Source organism: Berghia stephanieae, chromosome 1 (genome assembly GCF_034508935.2).
Source record: "Berghia stephanieae isolate SIO BIC M18660-M18661 chromosome 1, UCSD_Bste_1.3, whole genome shotgun sequence".
Lineage (NCBI taxonomy): Eukaryota > Metazoa > Mollusca > Gastropoda > Nudibranchia > Aeolidiidae > Berghia > Berghia stephanieae.
In genome coordinates this window covers 108,258,012-108,284,018 of record NC_088360.1, presented here as the reverse complement: position 1 = coordinate 108,284,018, position 26,007 = coordinate 108,258,012, and the positions used below count along the sequence as shown (strand labels likewise).

Sequence of the window (26,007 nt, the reverse complement as noted above, 5' to 3'; positions counted from 1 at the left end):
CCACTTTGTTGTAACAACAAATATGAAGTGATGAAAGGCCAGAAACATAGAGAATAAAAATTTCGCGGCGGTGGTGGTTTGAACCTGCGACTTATTGGTACGACAACTCCGCCTGCAGGTGAGAGCGTGGCCTACCGTGTGAGCTATCACGAACACAAAATATTCGTTCAAACCCAAGTCATTTCTAGGTCCTCTCTCACCATTCTGACCGCCGATTCGTCGCCCACCACCATCGCGAAGTATTTGACCACATTAACTTAACAGCCAATATTCCAAACAAACAATAACATAGAAACGATGAGACATTGAGTATGCTCCGTGTATGGTGCTGCTCCACTCACTTTTCTGAATAAAATTCACCCCATACACCGGAGCATACTCAATGTCTCAATCGTTTCTATGTTATATGTTTGTGTTGAGAATATTGCTGTTAGCTTAATGCTGTCAAAATACTTCGCGATGGTGGTGGGCGAACGAATCGGCGGTCCCAGAAGTGGGTGAGAGAGGGATCTAGAAATGACTTGGGTTTGAAACGAATATTTTTGTGTTCGTGGATAGCTCACACGGTAGAGCCACGCTCTCACCTGCCATGCGGAGTTGTCGTACCAATAAGGTCGCAGGTTCAAACCCCACCACCGCCGCGAAAAATTTTTATTCTCTATTGTCTTCTGGCACTTTTCTACTCACTTCATATCTTGTTGTTACCAACATAAGTGCCTGCTCCACTCACTTTTCAGTATTAGTAGTGGTAGTAGTAGTAGTGGTAGTAGTAGTAGTAGTAGTAGTAGTAGTAGTGGTAGTAGTGGTAGTAGTAGTAGTAGTAGTAGTAGTAGTAGTAGTAGTAGTAGTAGTAGTAGTAGTAGCAGTAGTAGTAGTAGTAGTAGTAGTAGTAGTAGTAGTAGTAGTAGTAGTAGTAGTAGTAGCAGCAGCAGCAGCAGTAGTAGTAGTAGTAGTAGTAGTAGTAGTAGTAGTAGTAGTAGTAGTAGTAGTAGTGCAGTAGTAGTAGTAGTAGTAGTATTAGTAGTGGTAGTAGTAGTAGTAGTAGTAGTAGTGCAGTAGTAGTAGTAGTAGTAGTAGTAGTAGTAGTAGTAGTAGTAGTAGTAGTAGTAGTAGTAGTAGTAGTAGTAGTAGTAGCGTAGTAGTATTCCTATAGCTGACTGTTATTGTTTTTAGTCAGCCATTAATATGAGTTGTAATCACTAATTTGTATTTATATGACTGTGGACTCATTGCGCTCAGTTAAAAAAAAAACTCATAACATCCGCAGTCGGATAGAACGTAAGCTTTATATAAACACATATATATATATATATATAGCGCAATATCCACTAAATGTGCTCAAAGCGCTTTATAAAGGCTCCTAGACCAACAGCAACATGTAAAACGTAGAACAAGACTGTTGGGCGATACAGTGTATTACCATTTTTTCCGACGTACTCATTTAACATGTTGGTGCGTTATACCGTAGCCATCGTGAAGTTCTCGCCTGACACTGACCAAAAAATGACTGCCAGTCTTTTACCACAAAAGAAAACAAAATCGTGAGTTGTATTCAATAGTTCAACCAAATGAAATAACGTGTTGCCTTGAGCTCTACTAACGACAACTCACTAGACGCTACACAAACCTAAATATCTGTTAACGACCAGTTTACACCCGACTACGGTGAGAGAATGTGAGTAAAGAATCTTTTCCAAGGACTCAACTTATGCGCCGAGCGAGACTCGAACCCAGGACCTTCCGATCCGAAAGCGAGTATCATACCACAAGACCACATAGCCGCACGTATCACATCGTAACACACGTCATCGCACACTCGAGTCGAGAAATGGAAGTCAGCCACTCAAGGGGAGCTAATTGACAATTAAGGGAGAAGCAATAACAAGGTAGGCTACTCAGACCGGAAATTATTGATCCGGAAACGGCCACTTGAGGGATTATATAAAAATCAAGTCAAAGATAGAATGAAAGGGTGGGGGAGAGAGGGCGATAAAATATTGATGCAAGCAAATTGATTTCTTGACAACTCGTTACGAAGGAAGCATCCGCTACGGCGATAAGTATAAATTTAAATAAAGTGTAAACGATCGAATTTTCATCACGATGTAGCAGGGGTGATGGTTAGCCATTTTAAAAATAATTGAAAAGTGTTTGATAACAAAAACCAAATGTGAGCATGCAACTATGTGGTCTTGTGGTATGACACTCGCTTATGTCCACCGTACTCGGGAGTGTAAAATGAGTACCTGGCTGTTAACGGCGTTGTCTCAGTCGAAAAGATATCATCTCCCAAAACAATAACTATATATTTGACAGTTTCCTCTCACTCCCAGCCAAGGACTCCGGCCTGGATCAAGACAAAGATGTTTTGTTTGTTTGTTTTTAAGGGTTTTACGGCGCTTGCAACACATTTAGGTTATATCAGCGCCAGTAAAAAGGAAGAAAATGGGATAGTAAAAAGTTCTAGAATTACAATTAAAGCACCCAAGAGAAAGTAAGACAAAGGGGAACTGGGAACAAATAGGGATCAGATGTAAATTCCAAGAGCATACCACCAATGTACTTAGTTTGAGATCACCTATAAGTCTTATCCGGACACAAGCACAAAATCCAACAAAGAGGAACACACTCAAATACTTACATTATACATTTAAAATAACACATACAATAATACATAACAGAGAGATGATTTATAAGGAAAAAAATATCATCTCCCAAAACAATAACTATGCATTTGACTGTTTCCCTCCCAGTCAGGACTCCGACTAGGGCCAGGAAAAAAACCAAGTAACCTCATTCCAAGACAAAGATAGAAAGCATGTTGGAAAACAGATATAAGGGGATAGAAGACACAGTATTTACCTCCCTGCCCGCTATGGGAGGTCAGGATCCCCACCCAGCAAGACAAAGACAGAAAGCAAATTGGAAAACAGCTGTAAGGGGATAGAGGACACCTAAGTAACTCCCTGCCCACTGTGCGAGTCCAGGAACCCCACCCAGAAATTTGACGTTTAATTAATGAACAAATAAACAACAACACAAACAAACAAACAAGAATACTGAAATAGTATGAAAGCGAATGTTTATTCAAATATTGTTGGAAATTGAATGTCATGAAATCGAATAATACTCCTGTGCTCTTTCCCTCCATTATCTATGTCCCACTTTTCTTTCTAAATTTAAAACAGAACCAAAATGCAAGAAAGCCGAATTCAGGGTTCACAAATGTTTCTTAGATCGTTGTTCAAGCATCATTTATAAAAGTTAAATGTTCTAAAACAAACATATTACAATTCTTTTGATATCCAAAACTGGCCTCCACGTTACCAAAGTTTTACAGATCTTTTTCCCTGCATATAAATTATACAAAAATCACAATGGGCATCTTAGATAACCTCTCCATTTATAATTTTTTTTTAAACAAAACAAAAAACAATGACCAAAAAAAAAAAAAGAGAAAACAGAATTAGACTAAATCTATATATATATATAAATATATGCTATACGCATACAGTAACAGATTAAATCAACCAGAGTGAAAGGTGCACAACCAACTATTTAATAAAAAGAAAATTTTCAAATTTAAAGTGAGGTTTAAAAAAAAAAAAAAGGTAATTTAGAATTTTAAAATTTAAAAGAAAAATGGAAGAAAGAAAAAAAGAATATAAGAAAAGAACATGCAGCGACTTGTCCAAAACTTAGTTCAAAATATACACATAGGATCAACATATACACTTAGGATCAAATGTATATATATAGAGATGATACACGGATCTCAATACTTTGCAATAGGATCACATGTATATAGAGATGATACCTGGATCTCAATACATTGCAATATAACTGACAATGAAACGAATCAAGTATTTCCCAACAACTGTAGATGATAGAAAATCAAATAAATGGTAAACATCAAATAAGAATAAAAAAATAAAAAAAATTGATAACGGAATGTGATGTTTAAAGAGCACTTAAATTTCCTAATCAAACTTTTTAAAAATGAGAAATTGGCATTGTAATCTAATTCCACCCAGCTACATATGGGCCTGTATTGTTTCTCTTATCTTGCCTTCATTTGCTCCGGTTACCGAGTCAACCTGGAGAATAGAGCAAAATCAAGATACATTACAATCCCAAGAATACTGTTTTGTTTATTTATTTAGTTTTTTTGAGGGTTTACATTAAGGGGAAGGTCGACAGTGAAGACAAAAATACACAATAATGACCCGAGAATTGATTTCTGTTGCTCAATACATTTGGATAGGACCACCGTAGATGAATGCACAGTTGATTTTTGAAAATCATTTCTGGTTGCCATAGAAATGGACATAAACATCCGTCATCTTGGATTTTTGGAATATTTTCAAAGTGACATTTCTCAAAAACGTATTCATGTAATGTCACGAAACTTCGTGGTCAGTTTGATACAGGAAAATGCAGATTTTGTCACATTTTTTAATCGATGTTGTTTAAATTTTATTTTTGATGAATTTTTGAAAAATGTCATGTACAATATTTAGACCTGTAAATGAGCTCTATAAAAATTGACTGAAACTCTTCGACAAACTGAAGATTCAATTATTTTTTTAAAAATAAGGGCATCATTGGAGAGGAGAGTGATAAATACAAAACATTAAAATAGTGGGTGTTATATCTTACTGGAAGTATGACTGCCATAATTTGATGTAGAAGGAATGCTAAATAAGCATGTCATTCATATAGGTAAAGATGACTTCATCAAAATCATATTCCTGCCTCTGGAATTTGTTTGACATAGTCAGAACAATAATCACCATTATCATCTTTAACTTCTAGCCATGACCTATTGAATTTATTCCTCACATCTTTATCGATGCTCGATAAGTCTGAATTGCGATCCACGAACAGCTAAGCCATTGTGAGAACATTAGAATAATGTAGCAATGAGCAAACTTGATTTTCAATCAGTAAATGACAGAAAAAAAAAACTTAAATAAATATGACTTCTGGCCAATACACTGAATTATTTATTAAGTAGAAGTGAATTATCAAGAAGAAACTTCGGCAGGCGTAGGTAGCGGAAAAATTCAAAGAATCGAAATGAAGGTAAATCGCCACAAAACAGCAAGCTCACTTGGGCTTGAGCAAAACAATGGCAGAAAACGTCCTGATTTGCACGAGAATTAATTAGGCTACTTACAATTGTTCCTTATAATCAGGTACCCAATCAGTGAAGAAACGGTCAACCAGTTTGTTTACAACGTGAGGCAATCGAAATGTGCTTGTAGCAATCTATCCTAACTTTCGATTTGAAGGTGTCTACATAACATTCGCAATTTACTTTATCATACTTTTGAGACTCGCCAGGTAAATGTGGTCAATTTTGGCTTAGATGAAACAGTGAAATTTATCGCTCGGTGGCTCAGTTAAAATTGGCTACAGTTGGGATCACGACAGGTTTGGAAAGTGAAAAAATAATTTAACGAAGGATGTGTGAAAATACCCAGGGATGTGTTCAGACACGCCTTTTATAAAAAGCATCGCTTAGTCTTGGCAATATATACATCATTAATATAAACGGTCCCCATGAGCTACGCGTAGCGCTGTGGAACACTCCTAATTACTTTACGGTCATTCGACTACGATTTGTGAATTCTCTTTTTTTTAATTTCTTGCTTTCTTTCTTGCCTTTTTTAAAATATTTGAATTTGACAAATTGACTGATTTCAGTTAATTGACTGAGAATTTACAGCACTAAATATAGTGAAAAATATCAAAAATTGGAATTTTTAAAATCGTAAAGAAAATATATTTACTCTTATCCATAAAATAATGTGACAAAATCTAAGTCTTACCTAGATCAATGTATGGTGTAAATTTCAAGTATTTACACACAAGACTTTTTTCGAGATGTAATTTTTTATGGAATAAAATCGTATTTTGAGAAAATGACAATCTAATAACAAAGTTAGAAACATAAATAGGTAAACATCCTTACATTATAACAATTTAGGTTTAAAAGGCATCAGCAGCATAGCTTGGACCTCCCTCAAGAACTTCCATCTCTCATTCCCTCCTGGTTTGTGCGTTTTTTTCACATTGAACAACGGTTTGTCAGTTTTTCTTTTTCATGTTGTCGACTATTGGAAATTCTTTTCAGCATTCTCTTTTTCATGAGAGGAGCAGAGAAATAACTTTGTTCCTGTCCAATAAAGTTTCTAATGGCTGTACTACTTTGTGGATCATGATTGAATTCACAAATTGAGATAGTGTGAAAAATCTAACCTTCTTAGCTGACGCAAATTTTGCTTTTGAGCATTTGCTCCAGATGACACTGTGCAGACTCTCATTTGCATTTTGAGTTCGATGGCGCTGGCATTGTCGCACAAGATCGTCGAAAGAAAGCCTTCTTACCCATTGCAACAGTGTCAAGAATAATCAAATTGAAATAGTAGCAAAGTCTGTGGTAAAATTATAAAATGTTATCTTGAATATTAGTAAAATACAAATGTCAACACATCACAAAGCCACTGACTGTCTACAAAAGGATACCTCTGACCCTGATTAGCAACGGCACCAGCCAATCACACAGCTAGCACAGATCACACACTCTTACGCAATCCAATGGGCGAGCAGCCGACACCTGACTCATGCGTGAACTTTCATTATTATGAGGAAGTTGCGTACATAAATGAAACGTTTGACACTCTTTTCTATCGGGATAGTGTGTTTATGAATGTACCCTTTGGAGGGGAAATTTTCCACCAGAAAGGTCTCAGTGATTAAGACGGGCAAAGGAGAGACACATCTTCATATCGATATGAAAATCCATGGCATTTGATGCTGTTTCAGTTGTGTTAACAAGGTGTGAATATACGAGTTTATCTGCATCAAGCACTGATAGAACACTTACCTTACCTTATATAAACACAGATTTCACAGGGTAAAAAAATGTTTTTGAGCATGGAGTGTGTTTCATATTATTTAATTATCGTAAAATAGATGATTTTGATATAAATCACTAGTTTTCACTGCCAACCTTCCCATTAAGGTCATAAGGAAGAAAATGATATAGTAAAAAGTTATAGAATTACAATTAAAGCACCCAAGAAAAGGTAATACAAAGGGGAATAGATCACTGATGTAGATTCCAAGAGCACACTATCAAAGTACTTAGTTTGAGATCACCTAAAAGTCTCATCCAGACACAAGCACAGAATCCCACTTAGAGGAATACACTCAAATGTTTACAAATCATATATAATACGTAAGCAAAACATAATACAGTACATAACAGAGAGATGTTGTTGTTTTTGTTTTTAAGGGTTTTACGGCACTTGCAATGCATTAAGGTCATATCAGCGCCAGTAAAAAGGAAGAAAATGGGAAAGTAAAAAGTTCTAGAATTACAATAAAGGCACCCAAGAAAAGGGAAGACAAAGGGGAATTTGCTCAATTTGATAAAAGATGTAGATTCCAAGAGCACACTATCAAAGTACTTTGAGAGTGCCTAAAAGTCTCATCCAGATACAAGCACAGGTCCCAACTAAGAGGAATACACTCAAATATTTACAAATCATATATAATATGTAAACAAAACAAAACAGTGCATAACTAACAGAGAGATGATTTACAATGAAAAAAATATAATCTCCCAAAACCAACTATACATTTGACTGTTCCCCTCACAGCTAGGGTATCTGGCCAGGGACTGGACAAAACCAAGTAATCTCATTCCAAGACAGAAAGCATGTTGGAAAATAGATATAGGGCGATAGAAGACACAGTATGTAACTCCCTGCCCACTATGGGAGGTCAGGAACCCCACCCAGAACTGATGATTTACAAGAAAAACAATATCATCTCCCAAAACTATACATTTGACTGTTTCCCTCTCAGCCAGGGTATCCGGCCAGGGCCAGGACAAAACAAAGTAACCTCATTCCAAGACAAAGACAGAAAGCAAGTTGGAAAATATATATATAGGGGGATAGAAGACACAGTAAGTACCTCCCTGCCCACTATGGGAGGTCAGGAACCCCACCCAGACAAAGAATACTGCAGTTGCTTTTAAAAACACAGTAGTATATGTGCAGTGAACCGAATAGCATTTACTGATAAACCCAACACTGCTGGATCAGAGAGATTGGCTGACTACATCCAACTATCAGTGGAACACACTTAGATAAAGAACAGAAAATTGTCCTAATTCATCGCGCACCTACTGATTCTACATTTTCACTTACCTTTTCTCCGTTCTTAAAAAAATAAAAGGTGGGCATAGCATTGATCCCTTGCTTTGTAGCAACCTCCTAAAATGAAAAAGAATAAAAACGATGACACACAAATCAGCTAAAGTCCCTGCCAAGGTCTCCATTTCAATTTACATCCAATAATAATAAGTCCAGTCAGATTCTCTCAGAGTAAACAGCAAACAGCTGTCAAACCATCAATCCAATAAACTGGAAATCAAAATTTGAAGACAGCAGATCTCTTACGTAGAAATTTGAATCCCCCCCCCCCCCCCTTCTCTAAGCGTTATTACCAACTAGAAATAGCGATAACCTGGTGTAGCTATGTGGTCTTGTGGTATGACACTCGCTTTTGGATCGAAAGGTCCTGGGTTCGAGCCTCGCTTGGCACAAAGTTGAGTGCTTGAAAAAGGCTCTTTACTCAATTCTCTCACAGTACTCAGGTGTAAAATGAGTACCTGGCCGTTAACAGCGTTGTCTTTGTCGGAAAAAAAATAATTGTAATGTCGCCTAACAGGCGTCATGTCTCATTCTAGATCTGTCCCCGCGGTTTTTTGCCATTTCAAACGCCAAAATTTGCCATAAAAAATGATCAAATTTGCCATCAAAATAGCAAAATTTGCCAAAGATTTGCCAAAACTTTTGTCGCTAGTTTTACAAAAATCAAACAATTAAAACAACATGTACGGTAAAAAATTGACACAAATAGGGCATTTTGTAGAATATTGTTGTCACAACATGTCAACATGAATTTATTTACATTTTGAATGGTTTAAAATAATATTATTATAATAATAGTAATAGCCATAGTAAGTAAGTAAAAAAAAAAGAAGGAAGTAATCAAAATATTTTATTAACTATTTAGTTTCTTAAAATTTGGGAAATCAAAGGGAACAATCGCATAAAAAATTCAAAATTTGAAAAACTAATGAAGGGGAGGAAAAAAATAACTATTCACAAGGAAAGATAAACAAAATCCATTTTCTCTACTTAATATCCAATTTTGAGCATTATTATTATTGCTTTATATTTCAATATAGGCCTAATGGGTTTTTGAATGAAAAACACGGAAACAATCATAATCATATCATGAAAACTAAGTGCAACATGTGGCGAAAAACAAAGCTTGGGATCTCCAATAGCCTAGGCTAAGCCATAGAGGTGGGGAGGCAAGGCCTACACATGTTTGTCCGTTATTTAGTGCAAATTTTGGATGCTAGCATTGAAAGTCGCCGTCTTTTCACAATTTTTCATAACTTTTGTCGTCAATTTAGCCTAAAGACGGCGAAAATTGCGGCTTTTTGAGGTCAATGGTGAAATGTGCGGCCGCGAAAAACTGCGGGGACAGCTAGATGCTACCTTTTGCCGTTGGTCAGGGACCCTTTGTAAAGCGCTTTGAGAACGTTTAGTGGATATTGCGCTATATAAAAGCTCAAGTTTAGTTTAAGTTTAAAATAAAATTTGTAAAAGGTTAAGTATATTAGCAGCTCCCCCCCCCCCCCTCCCCCTACACATACACACACACATACCACTGCTTCACTTCTGCACACATTCTTCATGCTCAAGGACTATTTTCCCTCCCCTCCCACCAAAACAATTTTTTGTAAAACAGTACACATAATGAGTTTTTGTATTGCTCAATCTCCACAAAATTTCCCCCCAAACCTTTTACAAACAGTCTCAAGCCAAAAGCAGCAATGAACAAGTAGGATGAGACATGTCGCTGTAAGATAAAGATCTGAAAAAATTTTGTATGAAACAAAGGCAAAGCAGAAAGAAAAAAAGTTAGAAAAATAAACATCCCAAAAAAATCTGCTTGCCTCGACACCCCAGTCAAGGCTAGCTAATTTATGCTTTGCCTCCCACTGTTTCATATATACTTTCTTCATTAGTGGTAGTTGAATAAAACTACTAACATGCCAATTATATTTTAGATTGAGTTAATGAGTATATATCTCTATAATTTTCAATTTGAAAACTACCAAAAATCACCAAGGAGAGTGGACAGCACAGAAATCAGGGGTGAGAATGACTAGCCACTAAAAAGGAGGAAATTTTTCAGCGCTAAGATCAAGAAGCATCCATGCAAAAATAACCTATAAATTTAAATTTCATTAAAATTTATTGTGATGCAATCCTAAATGTGTCTCGCAGCATTTCTGTCACCACTTGGAGGAATTTCAAAAACTGAAAGTGTAATTATAACATGGTGGTTGTAGTAATGGTAGTCGTAGGTATGATGATGTGTTGGTGGTTGTAGTAGTTGTGGTAGGGATGATGATGTGGTGATGGTTGTAGTAGTAGTGGTAGACGCCACATCTCCCTTATTCACAGATTCACTAATGACCACCTCCCATTGTTTCAAGTTGACCAGAGACGCCAACTTAAAATTTGGCTCACGTAAATTTCAGAAACAATTCCGAATACAGTAGAATTACTTTAAACCGAAATTTTGGGGACCTTCTAAACCATTTCGGTTTAAAGACATTTTGGTTTAAAGTAAGTTCCCGTGTTTCAATGTTTTTCAAGGGTAGTAACTATTTAAGGAATTTGCTCATTGTATCGTATCATGGGTTTCCCCTTAAATGGAGTTGTTGAATAAATGCCGTCTTCGTGACCATTAATTTTTTTTAAAAATTTTTTGTGTGTTTTAAAAATATTTTTGGGGGTTTTCGTTTCCAATTCAAAATTGTTGAAAGAGTTGAGTTCGGGATGCCGTGTCATTTACATATCTCCGTCTTGATCAACTTTTTTTTCATCGAATTCACATAGTATTTTGATTTTAAACGCAAACGTGTAAGCACAGTGCTTTCTTTTAGACAACTTTTAGTAAAATGCAAAGCTAAAATAAGATCGAAAGTTCTTGTGTGATAATTGATAATGAATGATGCGCAACTACTCAGAGGTGAAGTGAAATGGAAATGAAAAGACGTGTCAATGCTAAGCTGTCTACTACACATCCCTCTTTTGTTGAAAAGCCATTAGGTTCAAAGGCCTAATTACATAGAACCTCCCCCTCCCCCCCCCCCCCCCCCCCTCACACACACTTAAACAAAGTGGAAATGAAATGGCATTTCAATGGTAAGTTGTCTACCCCCCCCCCCCCCCTCCTTATCGTCGTGTTGAAAATCCAGTCAGTTCCAAAGCATCAACACACGAGCGAGAACATCTCGCTTGCGTTATTCTACACCCCAACTCCCTCTCTTTCCTCATTTTTCGCCTGTCAGTCACCCGCTGTCTTCCTTTTCCAGTCTGTGTGATTGTGGTGTTGGCCAAGCCCAAGTGCAGTGATTGAAGTGTTTGCCTCCAACCCACCCATCACCCTCATATTATACTGTTGAATATCGCCGGGCATTATTACGTGTGGCCTCCTTCCCGAATTTTTGAAGAAAAATATAGAGAGAAAAAGGGAAGGTGCTCTCAAGTTGTTTCGGTTTAAACAAGTTGTTTCGGTTTAAAGAAAGTCCTGCTTAGAAGTATTTCGGTTCATCGTAAGAATTAGTACAAAGATAATGAAGAAACTCGTACAATTTATTAAATTCTTTGCGGTTTAAGGTATTTTTCGGTTTAGCTTCTTTCGGTTTAAAGTAATTTTACTGTAATTTCAATGCTTAAACAGGAATTTCTGCAAACTAAATATAATCTATTGAGATCTATAATCATCCCAATACCCCTTGTTTCAAATCAAGTAAATTTCCAAAACCAATTTTATATTATGACGTAATAAAGGGTGGTGGTAATAATGATATGATGGTGGATGTTGTACTGGTGGCAGTAATGATAATGATGATGTATGTGGTTGTGGTGGTTGCAGAAGTGTTGGTGGTGATATTGTTGTGTTGGAGGAGGTTGTAGTAGTGGTGGTAAGGATGTGGTAGTGATTGTTGTTTTAATGGTGATAGTGTTTTGATGTCGTGGTGGTGGTAATAATGGTGATGATGATGATGTGGTGGAGGTGGTTGTAGTAGTAGTAGTGGTGGTCCTTCATGAAATAATGGTGTGGCGATGGTGGTGGTTGTAGTAGTAGTAGTGGCAGTGATGATGATGATGATGATGGTGGGGGTGGTGGTGATAAGGTGTGTACTTGGAGATGAAAAGAGAGATTGATGGCTGATGTGAAAAGGATATGATCCACTTTATAGATTTAGGTTTGTCTGACAGAAGGACAGATAGTGTGTGTTTGTGTGTGAGTGAGAGAGAGAGAGACACACACACACACAGGGGGGGGGAGAGAGAGAGAGAGAGAGAGAGGAGAGAGAGAGAGAGAGAGAGAGAGAGAGAGAGAGAGAGAGAGAGACTGCTCAAATTGAATATAGTGATAGGTACAGAAAGATTAAGTTAAAGTATTGAGTGAACTTTGTTATGTGTGTTGTGTTTTATTTGTTAATCGTAAATATTAAGTTAACGTATGTTTCATGTTGGCAATTGCCAGGAAATTAACATTTAATTGAATCATGTGTGTGTGTGTATCACTGTTAAGTATAGGAAGATGAAAAATGAAAACATATTGAGGCTAAAGTACTGGGTGCTCTTTATTGATTTGTGTGTGTGTGTGTGTGTGTGTGTTGAGAGAGAGAGAGAGAGAGAGAGAGAGAGAGAGAGAGAGAGAGAAGAGAAGAGAGAGAGAGAGAGAGAGAGAGAGAGAGAGAGAGAGAGAGAGAGAGAGAGAGAGAGAGAGAGAGAGAGCTAGAGCTCTCAAAGTAAATCTAGTGATGAGTACAGAACGATGAAAGTAAAAAATTAATGAGGCTAAAGAACTGAGTGAGCTTTATTGATTTGTATGTGAACGTGCATATGTGTCATGTGTGTGTATGACAGAGAGAAAGAGAGAGAGAGAGAGAGAGAGAGAGAGAGAGAGAGAGAGAGAGAGAGAGAGAGAGAGAGAGAGAGAGAGAGAGAGAGAGAGAGAGAGAGAGAGAGAGAGATTGAAGTCAAGGGGTTTGTGATGACCTGTTATTGGTAAGTAGTGGAGGATGAACATGAAAACTATTCGGGACTAAACAAATAAGTGTACTTTATTGATTTGTGTGTCTATGTGTGTTTGTGTAAAGAGAGATAGATGGATAGAGAGAGAGAGAGAGAGAGAGAGAGAGAGAGAGAGAGAGAGAGAGAGAGAGAGAGAGAGAGAGAGAGAGAGAGAGAGAGCTTTTTAGTTCGAAGGGTTTTTACGGCGCTTGCTTCACTTTTACTTGTAGGTCATTTCAGCACCGCTTAAAAGGTAGAAATGGGGCTGTAAAAAAATATAGATTTAAGTAAGATCAAAAGTACCGGAGAAAAGGTGAGACTGGTTCAAATAGGTGACTTCAAACTAACTACATTGATAGTTTGATCTTGGAGTTTGTTTGTGAGAAATGGACTTCAAGATCAAACTATCAATGTAGTTAGTTTGAGGTCACCTAAAAGTTTCACCAAGACACAAGCACAGAATCCTTGTGAGAGAAATACAAAATTTAGAACAACAAATCTAACGTCACATAAAAGAGAGATGATTTACGAGGACAAACATATCATCTCACAAAAACCATGACTACACATTTAATTGTTTCCCTCCCTGCCAATGAATCTGGCCATGAAAAGGATCAAGCCAAAACAAAGACAGAAAGCAATTCTGATCTATGCAAGTAAAGATCCCACCAGGAAGATGATGTGATAGTGGTGCTTATACTAGAGGTGGTACTTGATTATAATGATGACAGTGATTATGTGGTTGTGGGGATGGTGTTACTGATGATAATGTGATAGTTGCTTTTGTCAGGCCTGTAAATGGTTGGTGAAAAAATTGTCGGAACTTTTTGAATACGCGAAAATAGACACAACAGGACAAAAATATGGACACAACACAGATATGACACGTCAATTGACTAGTCAAATCATGTCACTTTCCCCTACTTATTTATAACGAGGTCCTTATTCTATGGTATCAAAAAAAAAAATCCCAATTATTTGAGGTCCCAGGTCTGAGTTAGTTGTAAAATGAAAGGAAGAGAACAATTCCTACCCTTTTGAAGGATGTGTATCTAGACGTCTAGTGCTCGACACGGGAAGCTGCGCATCTTCGCTCCTGTTTGTGTTAAATGTTTACGCTGATTCTTTCGTTTGTTTGGATTAATTCTTATAGAGAAGAAGAAGAAGAAGAAGAAAAGAAGAAGAAGAAGAAGAAGAGAGAGAGAAGAGGAGAGAGGAGGAGGAGAAGAAGAAGAAGAAGAAGAAGAGAAGAAAAGAAGAAGAAAAGAAGAAGAAGAAGAAGAAGAAAAGAATAAGAATAAGAAAAGAATAAGAATAAGAATAAGAATAAGAATAAGAATAAGAATAAGAATAAGAATAAGAATAAGAATAAGAATAGAAGAATAAGAATAAGAATAAGAATAAGAATAAGAAGAAAAAATAAGAAGAGAAGAATGAAGAAGAAGAAGAAGAAGAAGAAGAAGAAGAAGAAGAAGAGAAGAAGAAAGAAGAAGAAGAAGAAGAAGAAGAAGAAGAAGAAGAAGAAGAAGAAGAAGAAGAAGAAGAGAAGAAGAAGAAGAAGAAGAAGAAGAAGAAGAAGAAGAAGAAGAAGAAGAAGAAGAAGAAGAAGAAGAAGAAGAAGAAGAAGAAGAAGAGGAGGTGGTGCGGTGGTGTGAGAGCTTTCGAAGAAGAATATATATTTCGAAGAAAAATAATTATTTCGCATTATTTTTTTTTTCCGGTTCACATCGGGACTGAACCAAAGAAATATAGAGACTGAGAAATAAGAACCAGAGCTATGCATGTGTGTCGGTAGCAAAATAGAGAGAAACCTTCCGGTCCAGTTTGACACACTTCTGTGTGTGCTTTATTTACTGACTAGGTGTGTGTGTGTGTGTGTCTGTGTGAAGACGACTCGCGCGAACTTCGCGACCTTCGCAGTGGATACATAAATGTCTAGCGGAGCGTGTAGGTGGCATGATAATATTATAGCTAACTGATAGACGGCATGTTTTGTCTTTATGCGACAAATAAAAAGGTTTTTGGTTTGTTTGTTTTTTTAAGTCGGCATTTGAAACGGAATAAAATCTAATTTTTTCGAGGAACGAAATAAAAGACTTTTATTTTCTTTTTTATTGGTTCTGTTCTTTGGCGTTACGAATTTTATTTCTACTATTATCTTTTATTTTATTTTTTTTAGCACTTATAGAGCAAAATCGTACTGTCGGAAATCCGACAATAGACGGAAGATTTACAGGCCTGAACATATTGTAGTTGCAGTTAAAAAAGGTAGAGGTAGGGATGATGATGCAGTGGTGGTTGTAGTAGGGTCGTGATAAGGATGATGATATGGTGGTTGTAGTTGTAGAGGTGTTGGGAATGATCGTGTGGTGGTGGCTGTAATAGTAGTGGTAGGGATAATGTGATGGTAGTAGTAGTAGTGATAGTTGGTGGTGGTGGAGGATGTAGTTGTATTGGTAGTAGGAATGATGATGTGGTGGTGGTTGTTGTAGTAGTGGTGGTAGGGATCAGTGATGATAATGACAATTTGTAAAAAAGGAGGAAAATCTATCGGCCCGTCTGTCAAGCCCTAATCTAATGCAAAAAAATAACAAAGCTATTCATTGTTACTTAATATTACGTAATATATTACTAACTTCTAAAACACGTCTATTCTGATCACAAGATATAAACTGACTTTTTGTAAATATAATTTTTAAAATTGTCATTTCCAATCAAACATTTTAGAGCCCTATAATGCTTCCCACTATATCAAGAGATTATAATAAACTTTTGGCCAAAAGGAGGTATTTTTTTATACTACAAATACAAACACGGCTAGTGTGTGTGTATTACTGCAACCTTGTGGTGATGCAGCTTATGAATAAGAATCTTTAATCAATTGCAAAACATATTCCACCAAATGAGCGAACTTAAATCAAGCCTTTAAAAAAATTATTACTTAAATTGATCAGCCAAACTTACTGTTACATTTTCTCTCTATTACAAAGTGATATCTATAAACATAATAATGTGAAGTTAGAAGGTTGGCTGAGAAATAAAATATGGAAAAGAAAGAAAGTGAGAGATAGATAGATAGATAGAGAGATAGAGAGAGAGGAGAGAGAGAGAGAGAGAGAGAGAGAGAGAGAGAGAGAGAGAGAGAGAGAGAGAGAGAGAGAGATAGAGAGAGAGAGAGAAGAGAGATAGAGAGAGAGACCACTCTGATTTTTGTTTTAATTGGTAATTAGAGATAAGTTGTAATGAATTCAATTGAATTCAGAACAAACAAACAAACAAACAAAAAAAGGAGTACAAAGCTAAATGGTACAAAAATATTGACACCCATTTGCTCCATCCCCTTCCCTTTTGATCATCTTTTCATCCAAGGCCGTCATGGGTATTGTACCACTATTCACATTTGGCACCAGTGTGTCTAGACTAATGTCATCAAAAATCATGCAGCTGAGCAGAGGTGTCAAAAAATGACAAAAGACATATTGGTGATTTTTCAGCTAAACTACCTCTTAGCCGAAAATGTTTGACACAGCAAAAACAGCTGAAAATTTCAGAAAAATCCTAAAATTGCGTAATTCCGCGGAAGATTATCATCACTGAGGGATGATGGTGTGATGGTAGTTGTAGTAGTGGTGGTGATGGTCGGGATGATGATCTGGTGGTAGTTGTCGTAGGTATGGTGGTGGTGGTAGGGATGATGATGCGGGTGGTTATAGTATTAATGGTGATGGGGATGTTGATGTAGTGGTTGTGGTGAGTCTTTTTAAAAGGCGGAATTGTGATGGTGATGGGCGGAGATAAAACACCGTTTAGGCGGAAGATTCTCAGCCCTGAGAAATAGAGGCCTAGGAGGATTGAGTGAGTTAAATCTCGGATGAGTTGTCCAAATCTATATGAATTTTGAGAGTTGCTCGGTGGTACCTATTCCCATGCTATTGAATCCCTTAATTCATTCATCGGCCTATCAACAGTAGGGAAGGTATCTCATTCTCATCTTTATCCACTTTCTCAAATAAAATATAACTTCAAACTTTTTCTCCATTCCCCTGCATAACTGCCGCAGGTGCCTGGGGACATACTTTAGTTGATTAGAAAAATATTTTAAAGGAAAAATTCATGCTGTTATTTAGCCATTCTTTTAATTCACAAAGCAAATAATATATCTCTAATTAGCTTTTTAACATACCTCATTATCATCTACATTCACTTTTCCAAAACGAACATTTCCAAACTCTTTTTCCATTGCCTGTGGAAGACATTCAAAAATATTACTTTGACTTGTAATCATTGTGCGGCTATATCATTACTATGGTCTTGTGATAGACACTCCCTTTCGGGTCGGAAGGTCCTGGGTTCGAGCCTCACTTGGCGCATAGTTGAGTCCTTGGTAACGGCTCTTTACTCACATTCTCTCACTGTACTCAAGTGTAAAATAAGTACCAGGTTGTTAAAAGCATTGTCTCTGTTGGAAAATGTTGATATATTGCCTAACAGACGCAATGTTTTGTTCTACATATTAGTAATGTAAACACATTGCTGTTAGTCAGGACCCCCTGTAAAGTGCTTTGAGCACGTTTAGTGGACATCGCGATATCTAAAAGCTCAAGTTTCTTTGTAAGGCACAATCCAATTACAAAGAGTATTGGAATATCCCATGTGTCAGACATAATGAAAGAACATTAAAAGGCCACTTTTTAAAACATCTTTATATTGAAAAACCTGTCCGATGTTCTTATTCTAAAGTGTGGGGAAGGGTGACATCTATCAAATGCTGAATATTTTACCATAATATTTAATATATTGTTAAATCTGGTGGGGGGGGGGGGGGGGGCGGCAAATTTAGCGTTCTGGTCTTAGCCACCCCATTCCAAGGGAAAGTGATTAACTACGTAAATAGGACAAGAAAATGACAACAGCTTACCTCAAGTTTAGGAGTGATCATCTTGCACGGTCCGCACCAGTCAGCATAAAAGTCAATTACAACCAAAGCATCACCAGCATCCTTAAGGAAACTATCAAAGTCTTCCTGAAAAGCAAAAATTGTAATAAAAAAATAAAAATTAATGAAATCAACTTATGTTTTAATCTATCAAATTACAGACATTAAGGAGCAGGCACCAGTATAAGATGTAATGGTAGTACGTCTGAAAGGTAATCAGAAGGTATGAGGTTCGATCCCCAGTCGAGGTCGACTGATTTTTTTTTTCTTGCTTTGTCTGGCATCTTTCATACACACTTTTTCAGATGTTTGTTTTAATCCCCTTGAATAATTTGGTGTATTCTACAGAGCACGTTTCAGGATTTAGGTACTTTTTCAGACCAAAAACTAACAAAACACATTTTCATGCTTATGTTACTGTTACTGTTAGATTCCATGTAAGAATTCAAACAAGAACGAAGTGGTTATTCAGAGTCGACTCTGGATAACTGTAGGCAGTTATTCAGAGTCGACTCTGGATAACTGTAGATGGTTATTCAGAGTCGACCCTGGATAACCATGTGTACAGATATTTAGAGCCGAGTAGCCTATCGAATTATCGAGTTGAGTTCTTGCGAGATGAGTTTCTTTCAATTTGATACCAGTTTACTACGGTTATTTTGTGACTTTGGCAATTTTAGTGCCAAATTCTTAAAACTTGGCGATTTTTCAACTTCAGTCGCTTATAAATAAGAATCTTTAATCTATTGCAAAACTATTCCATCAACAAAGCAAATTTCAATTAGCTTGTAAACAATCATTTCTTAAATCGATCAGCCTAACTTATTATCTCTCTATTACCAAATGATATCTATAAACATAATATGAAGATAGAAGGGTGGCTGAGAGAGAGAGAATTAATGAATTGATTTTTTTTTTTTTAAATTGTTTTATAATTAGACACAAGTTGTAATGAATTCTATTAACAAATTAAGAACAATCAAACAAAAACAAAACAAAACTTAAAAAGGAAGAAAAAAAAAAAAAGACACAACCTTATAAAATCGCCAAATGAATGTATTATGTTACAGCTAAAAAGTACACAAATATTTACACCCATTTGCTCCATCCCCTTCCCTTTCGATCATCTTCTCATTCATGGCCACCGTGTGTCTTGTGCTGCCTTTGACATTTGGCGTGTCTAGACTAACGTCATAAATAAAGGAGTGTCACCAAAATTCATGCAACTGAGCAGAGGTGTCAAAAAATGATAGAAGGCATATTATTGTTTTTTTCCCCCTGAACTACCAATGAGCAGAAAATGTTTGGCATGACAAAAAACAACGGAACATTTATGAACAAATCCTAAAATCCCAGAAATCCGCGGTACCCACTATATTTTAAAATTTTAATTTTTTTTTTTTTTCAAAATCTCGACAATTTGCAAAACAATTGCAAATTTTGCGGCCGCAATGCAAATCACCGATGCAAAAAACTGCCGTGACAGAAGAGACAAGAAAATACCAAAAAGTAAAACGATTTTTTCCCGTAGGGTTAAAGTTTAACTTAAACAGAGGTGGGAGAGGAGAGAAAAACAGAAAAACCGTGTGGTTGGTAACTGGAAGTTCATCACTCATAACTGTCTACAGTTATTCAGAGTCGACTCCCCGACTCTGAATAACTGTAGACAGTTATTCAGAGTCAACTGTCTACAGTTTTCAGAGTGGACTCCCCGACTCTGAATAACCGTAGACAGTTATTCAGAGTCGACTCTGAATAACCGTAGACAGTTATTCAGAACAAGAAAGAATCAAATTGGAAATAAAATAGATAAGACACGAGAAATTACAGCTTAATTTTTAAATTTTTATTATTATTATTATTATTAATTTTTTTTTTTAGCTTATATAAATTTTGTTTTTTTATCTATCTAGACGTCTAGTTTATACATGTTCTGCTGTCGACTGTTGACTGTTGTTGAATCCTAGGTCTGAAATTGAAGTCATTCATAACTAACATTTCTAATCAAGTTAGAAGTTTTGTAATCAGTGTTGCTAGCTCTTTCATATGGCATTGGTTTCAAAAACAAGAGTTACATTTAGAATTTTTGTTAAACTCTCTATTTGACTGCGTGAGGCACATGGGCTTCCGTCACTCTCTGCATGTACAGGTCTGGACTGCTGTTGCAAGCACTAGAGTGACTTCTCGCTGCCTTGAAAGCTTGTAGAATTTGTGGTTCACATAATAAATATTAAAATGACCGCTCACCTCAGTAATTAAAACTTTCATGATTGCTGATTTATTTTGTATATATTTCCTTGTTTAAAAGTGAAGGTTGCAAGGCAATTCGATGACGGTGCCGACCGGACTTGAGCGCAAACGACAAACGGTTTCTAACACGAAACACACAGACTACACACACACACACACCAATCAGGGTTGCCAGATTATTTTCAGGCTTTCTGCCAACTGGATTTCAAAAATCTGCCTAATACCACAAAAATCTGCCAAACCCTTTGAAAACTCATCAGTTTTATTAAACAAAAAATTCGCAAGGCCGATGTCATAATTTTTTTTTTTCATTTCCCAAGTTTTAAAAAAATCACTAATACATAAAAATTGCCATGGAAAACGTAGAGTAGACCTATACATTCATTCCTAGGCCTCGGAAAAGAAAATCTGCCAAATATCTGCCAAACTGCCAAACCGTTTTTTCTCTTTGCCAGACGACTTCAAATTCTGCCAAAAAAAAAAAAAAGGACATTTGGCAAAAAATCTCCCAAATTGGCAATCATGACACCAATTATTGCCAATCACTCTACATTACCAGGATTGCCAGATTTATTTGCGATTCAGTGACAAATGAGATCTCAAAAGTCGCCAAATGACTAGTTTAATAAAGCGTAATTATTAAATAATACTTTGGTTTATCGTCTATGCCCAGGATTATTTCTGAGTAATTTTAATTTCTTACTATGCCATATAACTAAGTGAATTCACGTTGTCTGTACACCCATGCTGTGGAGAGAATAAAGTGCTGGGGTCATTTTTATTTTGACGGACAATAAATGAGTAGGATTTTTCTCGTTATTTTTTATTTTTAATCAGACTTATCTTTGGGATTTTAATTTGAAAGAAAAAACATTGTCCTAAGGTAACACCCTCCTGATTAATTTGAAATCAAAAATGTTTATATAGACTATATACAAACAAACAAAATTTAGGGGAACATGATGAGATCAACGGCTTCGTCGTCCCTATTGGCCTATCATCACAAGCCTCTGTTGATAACAACAAGATATGAAGTGAGTAGAAAAGTGCCAGAAGACAATAGAGAATAAAAAATTTTTTCGCGGCGGTGGTGGGGTTTGAACCTGCGACCTTATTGGTACGACAACTCCGCCTGGCAGGTGAGAGCGTGGCTCTACCGTGTGAGCTATCCACGAACACAAAAATATTCGTTTCAAACCCAAAGTCATTTCTAGATCCCTCTCTCACCCACTTCTTGAGATCGCCGATTCGTTCACCACCATCGCGAAGTAATTTTGACCAGCAGTTAAGCTTAATAGCCAACATTCTCATCACAAACATATAACATAGAAACGATTGAGACATTGAATATGCTCCGGTGTATGGGGTGAATTTTTAATTCAGAAAAGTGAGTGGAGCAGGCACTTATGTTGGTAACAACAAGATATGAAGTGAGTAGAAAAGTGCCAGAAGACAATAGAGAATAAAAATTTTTTTATTCTCTATTGTCTTCTGGCACTTTTCTACTCACTTCATATCTTGTTGTTACCAACATAAGTGCCTGCTCCACTCACTTTTCTGAATTAAAAATTCACCCCATACACCGGAGCATACTCAATGTCTCAATCGTTTCTATGTTATATGTTTGTGATGAGAATATTGGCTATTAAGCTTAACTGCTGGTCAAAATTACTTCGCGATGGTGGTGAACGAATCGGCGATCTCAAGAAGTGGGTGAGAGAGGGATCTAGAAATGACTTTGGGTTTGAAACGAATATTTTTGTGTTCGTGGATAGCTCACACGGTAGAGCCACGCTCTCACCTGCCAGGCGGAGTTGTCGTACCAATAAGGTCGCAGGTTCAAACCCACCACCGCCGCGAAAAAAATTTTTATTCTCTATTGTCTTCTGGCACTTTTCTACTCACTTCATATCTTGTTGTTACCAACATAAGTGCCTGCTCCACTCACTTTTCTGAATTAAAAATTCACCCCATACACCGGAGCATACTCAATGTCTCAATCGTTTCTATGTTATATGTTTGTGATGAGAATATTGGCTATTAAGCTTAACTGCTGGTCAAAATTACTTCGCGATGGTGGTGAACGAATCGGCGATCTCAAGAAGTGGGTGAGAGAGGGATCTAGAAATGACTTTGGGTTTGAAACGAATATTTTTGTGTTCGTGGATAGCTCACACGGTAGAGCCACGCTCTCACCTGCCAGGCGGAGTTGTCGTACCAATAAGGTCGCAGGTTCAAACCCCACCACCGCCGCGAAAAAATTTTTTATTCTCTATTGTCTTCTGGCACTTTTCTACTCACTTCATATCTTGTTGTTACCAACATAAGTGCCTGCTCCACTCACTTTTCTGAATTAAAAATTCACCCCATACACCGGAGCATACTCAATGTCTCAATCGTTTCTATGTTATATGTTTGTGATGAGAATATTGGCTATTAAGCTTAACTGCTGGTCAAAATTACTTCGCGATGGTGGTGAACGAATCGGCGATCTCAAGAAGTGGGTGAGAGAGGGATCTAGAAATGACTTTGGGTTTGAAACGAATATTTTTGTGTTCGTGGATAGCTCACACGGTAGAGCCACGCTCTCACCTGCCAGGCGGAGTTGTCGTACCAATAAGGTCGCAGGTTCAAACCCCACCATCGCCGCGAAAAAATTTTTTATTCTCTATTGTCTTCTGGCACTTTTCTACTCACTTCATATCTTGTTGTTACCAACATAAGTGCCTGCTCCACTCACTTTTCTGAATTAAAAATTCACCCCATACACCGGAGCATACTCAATGTCTCAATCGTTTCTATGTTATATGTTTGTGATGAGAATATTGGCTATTAAGCTTAACTGCTGGTCAAAATTACTTCGCGATGGTGGTGAACGAATCGGCGATCTCAAGAAGTGGGTGAGAGAGGGATCTAGAAATGACTTTGGGTTTGAAACGAATATTTTTGTGTTCGTGGATAGCTCACACGGTAGAGCCACGCTCTCACCTGCCAGGCGGAGTTGTCGTACCAATAAGGTCGCAGGTTCAAACCCCACCACCGCCGCGAAAAAATTTTTTATTCTCTATTGTCTTCTGGCACTTTTCTACTCACTTCATATCTTGTTGTTACCAACATAAGTGCCTGCTCCACTCACTTTTCTGAATTAAAAATTCACCCCATACACCGGAGCATACTCAATGTCTCAATCGTTTCTATGTTATATGTTTGTGATGAGAATATTGGCTATTAAGCTTAACTGCTGGTCAAAATTACTTCGCGATGGTGGTGAACGAATCGGCGATCTCAAGAAGTGGGTGAGAGAGGGATCTAGAAATGACTTTGGGTTTGAAACGAATATTTTTGTGTTCGTGGATAGCTCACACGGTAGAGCCACGCTCTCACCTGCCAGGCGGAGTTGTCGTACCAATAAGGTCGCAGGTTCAAACCCCACCACCGCCGCGAAAAAATTTTTTATTCTCTATTGTCTTCTGGCACTTTTCTACTCACTTCATATCTTGTTGTTACCAACATAAGTGCCTGCTCCACTCACTTTTCTGAATTAACAAGCCTCTGTTGAAGACGATATTGAAGTTGTAGCTGGCAATCGACGCTTTGGTTCTTGATTGCATGACTTCAGAAGACAAAATTTTCTGACAAGGGATGGTTTAAGTTCTTCTTGGCAGCAGGTTCTAATGGTGTCACACTACCGTGTTATTATATCCAGGTCGCAAACTCATCGCCACAATCGTGCACAGTACGAACCCGCCCGGAAGCTTCGTCACAACGCAACGTTCAACTATACCTAACTCAGATGCTCTGCGGTTTCGGGCTCTTCATGAACGCGATGATAAGTCGGTCAACTCAAAATTTGTGATCACTTGTTGAATTACATTTGAAATCAGTTTCTATTGTCTTAATAAACAATGCGTTTTATAACTTCGTCAGAGAATTCCACATAGCTTTTTTATTATAAGCACGGAGAGATATATTTCATATATCGTAGAATTTTTTACCGATATTACTAGCGGAATATGGTTTATATAAATTTTAAGAAATTGATTGTATTCAAAATCATAAGAAGAACCTCTGTTTGGTGTCAATTCAATGCAAGTACCCCCACCTCATTGTCATCCTCTCTACTCGGAAGGAAAACATACAGCCCATGTGCTAAAAATGATGATGTCAGTTTTTGATGGGATTTGACGAAACAAATTTGATTTCATCACGATGTCTAATCAATTTCATAATACATGCAAACTATATTAATGCCAATTGTAAACAACATGCAAAACTTTGTTACGATTGGTCCAATGGTTTTGGAGCCTTAGCGTGACAAACATGATTCTCATAGTGGCAAATTTTAGGCCATTTGGCCATCTGAGAACAGAAATGGTTGTAAACATTATACCATATTTTTATTGGTTTTCTAGTTAAATTCTGACTCTAAGCTCACGACCCCGTGGATGCTTGTTTGGTAAAGCTATGAAAAAGAAGCTATTATTTGAACTAAAGAAAATTAGTAACATTCAGAAATCTTTATCAAAAGAAACAAGCCATAAACTGATATCTTCATTAGTATTTTCGAAACTTGACTACTGCAATTCACGTTTGTCCGGTATATTAAATTTAAAATTTAAAACATGTTTTGCATAAGATTTTGGCTCTACATAATTGTGCGTTAATATTATTATTATTATCATTATTATTATTATTATTATTATTATTATTATTATTATTATTATTATTATTATTTATTATTATTATTATTATTATTATTATTATCATTATCATATTATTATTATTATTATTATTATTATTATTATTATTATATTATTATTATTTATTATTATTATTATTATTATTATTATTATTTATTATTATTATTATTATTATTATTATTATTATTATTATTATCATTATTATTATTATTATTATCATCATCATCATCATCATCATCATCATCATCATCATCATCATCATAAATTATTAATATTATCATTAACTAAATCGTCAAGAATTCGCCAGTGTCAAAAGTGGTGCGACTGAAGATGAAAAATTGCCACGTTTTAGAGTTAGCGCTAAATGATTCAAACTGGCAAGTTTGAATGTGACTCGGACGAATACTCGACAGTGGAGCTGTGAGACCCATGATTTATTCACCGGATACTAGATACCCGGGTGCGAGTTGCGGATAGGAATCGGCAACTAGCTTCCCGGATCAACGGACCGTATCAGCCAGAATTATATTAATTAATGGGAAAAGCGCTAATATATTTATATTTGAAGGATTCGAGACTGTACATGAAAGCGGTAACGATTTCGCCGATTGGATAGAGCATCATAATGATCGTGTAATGTGAAACCATTAGTAGTCGTCGTCCTTGTTGTTATCAACATCATCGTCATCCTCATCACCATCACTATCGTCATCATCATCATCACCTTCACTATCATCATCATCATCATCATCATCATCATCATCATCATCATCATCATCATCACCATGATTATCATCATAAATTCAACTTTATCGTCACCTCATCACCATCACCATCATCTCATTCAGTTGAGTATAAAAGACTCACCCCCCCCCCCCCACACACACACACACACACACATACCCCTTATCGGAAAAAAAAGTTA

The 26,007-nt window shown here is 36.8% G+C and overlaps 1 protein-coding gene across 1 annotated transcript; it reads right to left on the bottom strand.

Annotated features, from left to right (window-relative positions):
- Positions 1-3,065: 3,065 nt before the first annotated feature.
- LOC144962689 (thioredoxin-like) lies at positions 3,066-20,552 on the bottom strand. Its single transcript, XM_078895828.1, has 5 exons — positions 20,380-20,552; positions 18,115-18,219; positions 17,380-17,439; positions 8,226-8,291; positions 3,066-4,097 (listed from the first exon to the last, which is right to left on the bottom strand). The coding sequence occupies exons 1-5, from the start codon at positions 20,398-20,400 to the stop codon at positions 4,035-4,037; spliced, it is 315 nt and encodes a 104-aa protein (XP_078751954.1). The 5' UTR covers positions 20,401-20,552; the 3' UTR covers positions 3,066-4,034.
- Positions 20,553-26,007: the final 5,455 nt, after the last annotated feature.

Excerpts from the sequence above, each read along its gene's own strand:
- LOC144962689 (XM_078895828.1), bottom strand. The coding sequence starts at position 20,400 with ATGAAAGTTTTAATTACTGAG. Across the intron at positions 8,292-17,379 it reads TGAATGTAGATGATAATGAG|GAGGTTGCTACAAAGCAAGG; the intron begins GTATGTTAAAAA and ends TTTTCATTTTAG. Across the intron at positions 4,098-8,225 it reads TTTTTAAGAACGGAGAAAAG|GTTGACTCGGTAACCGGAGC; the intron begins GTAAGTGAAAAT and ends TCTATTCTCCAG.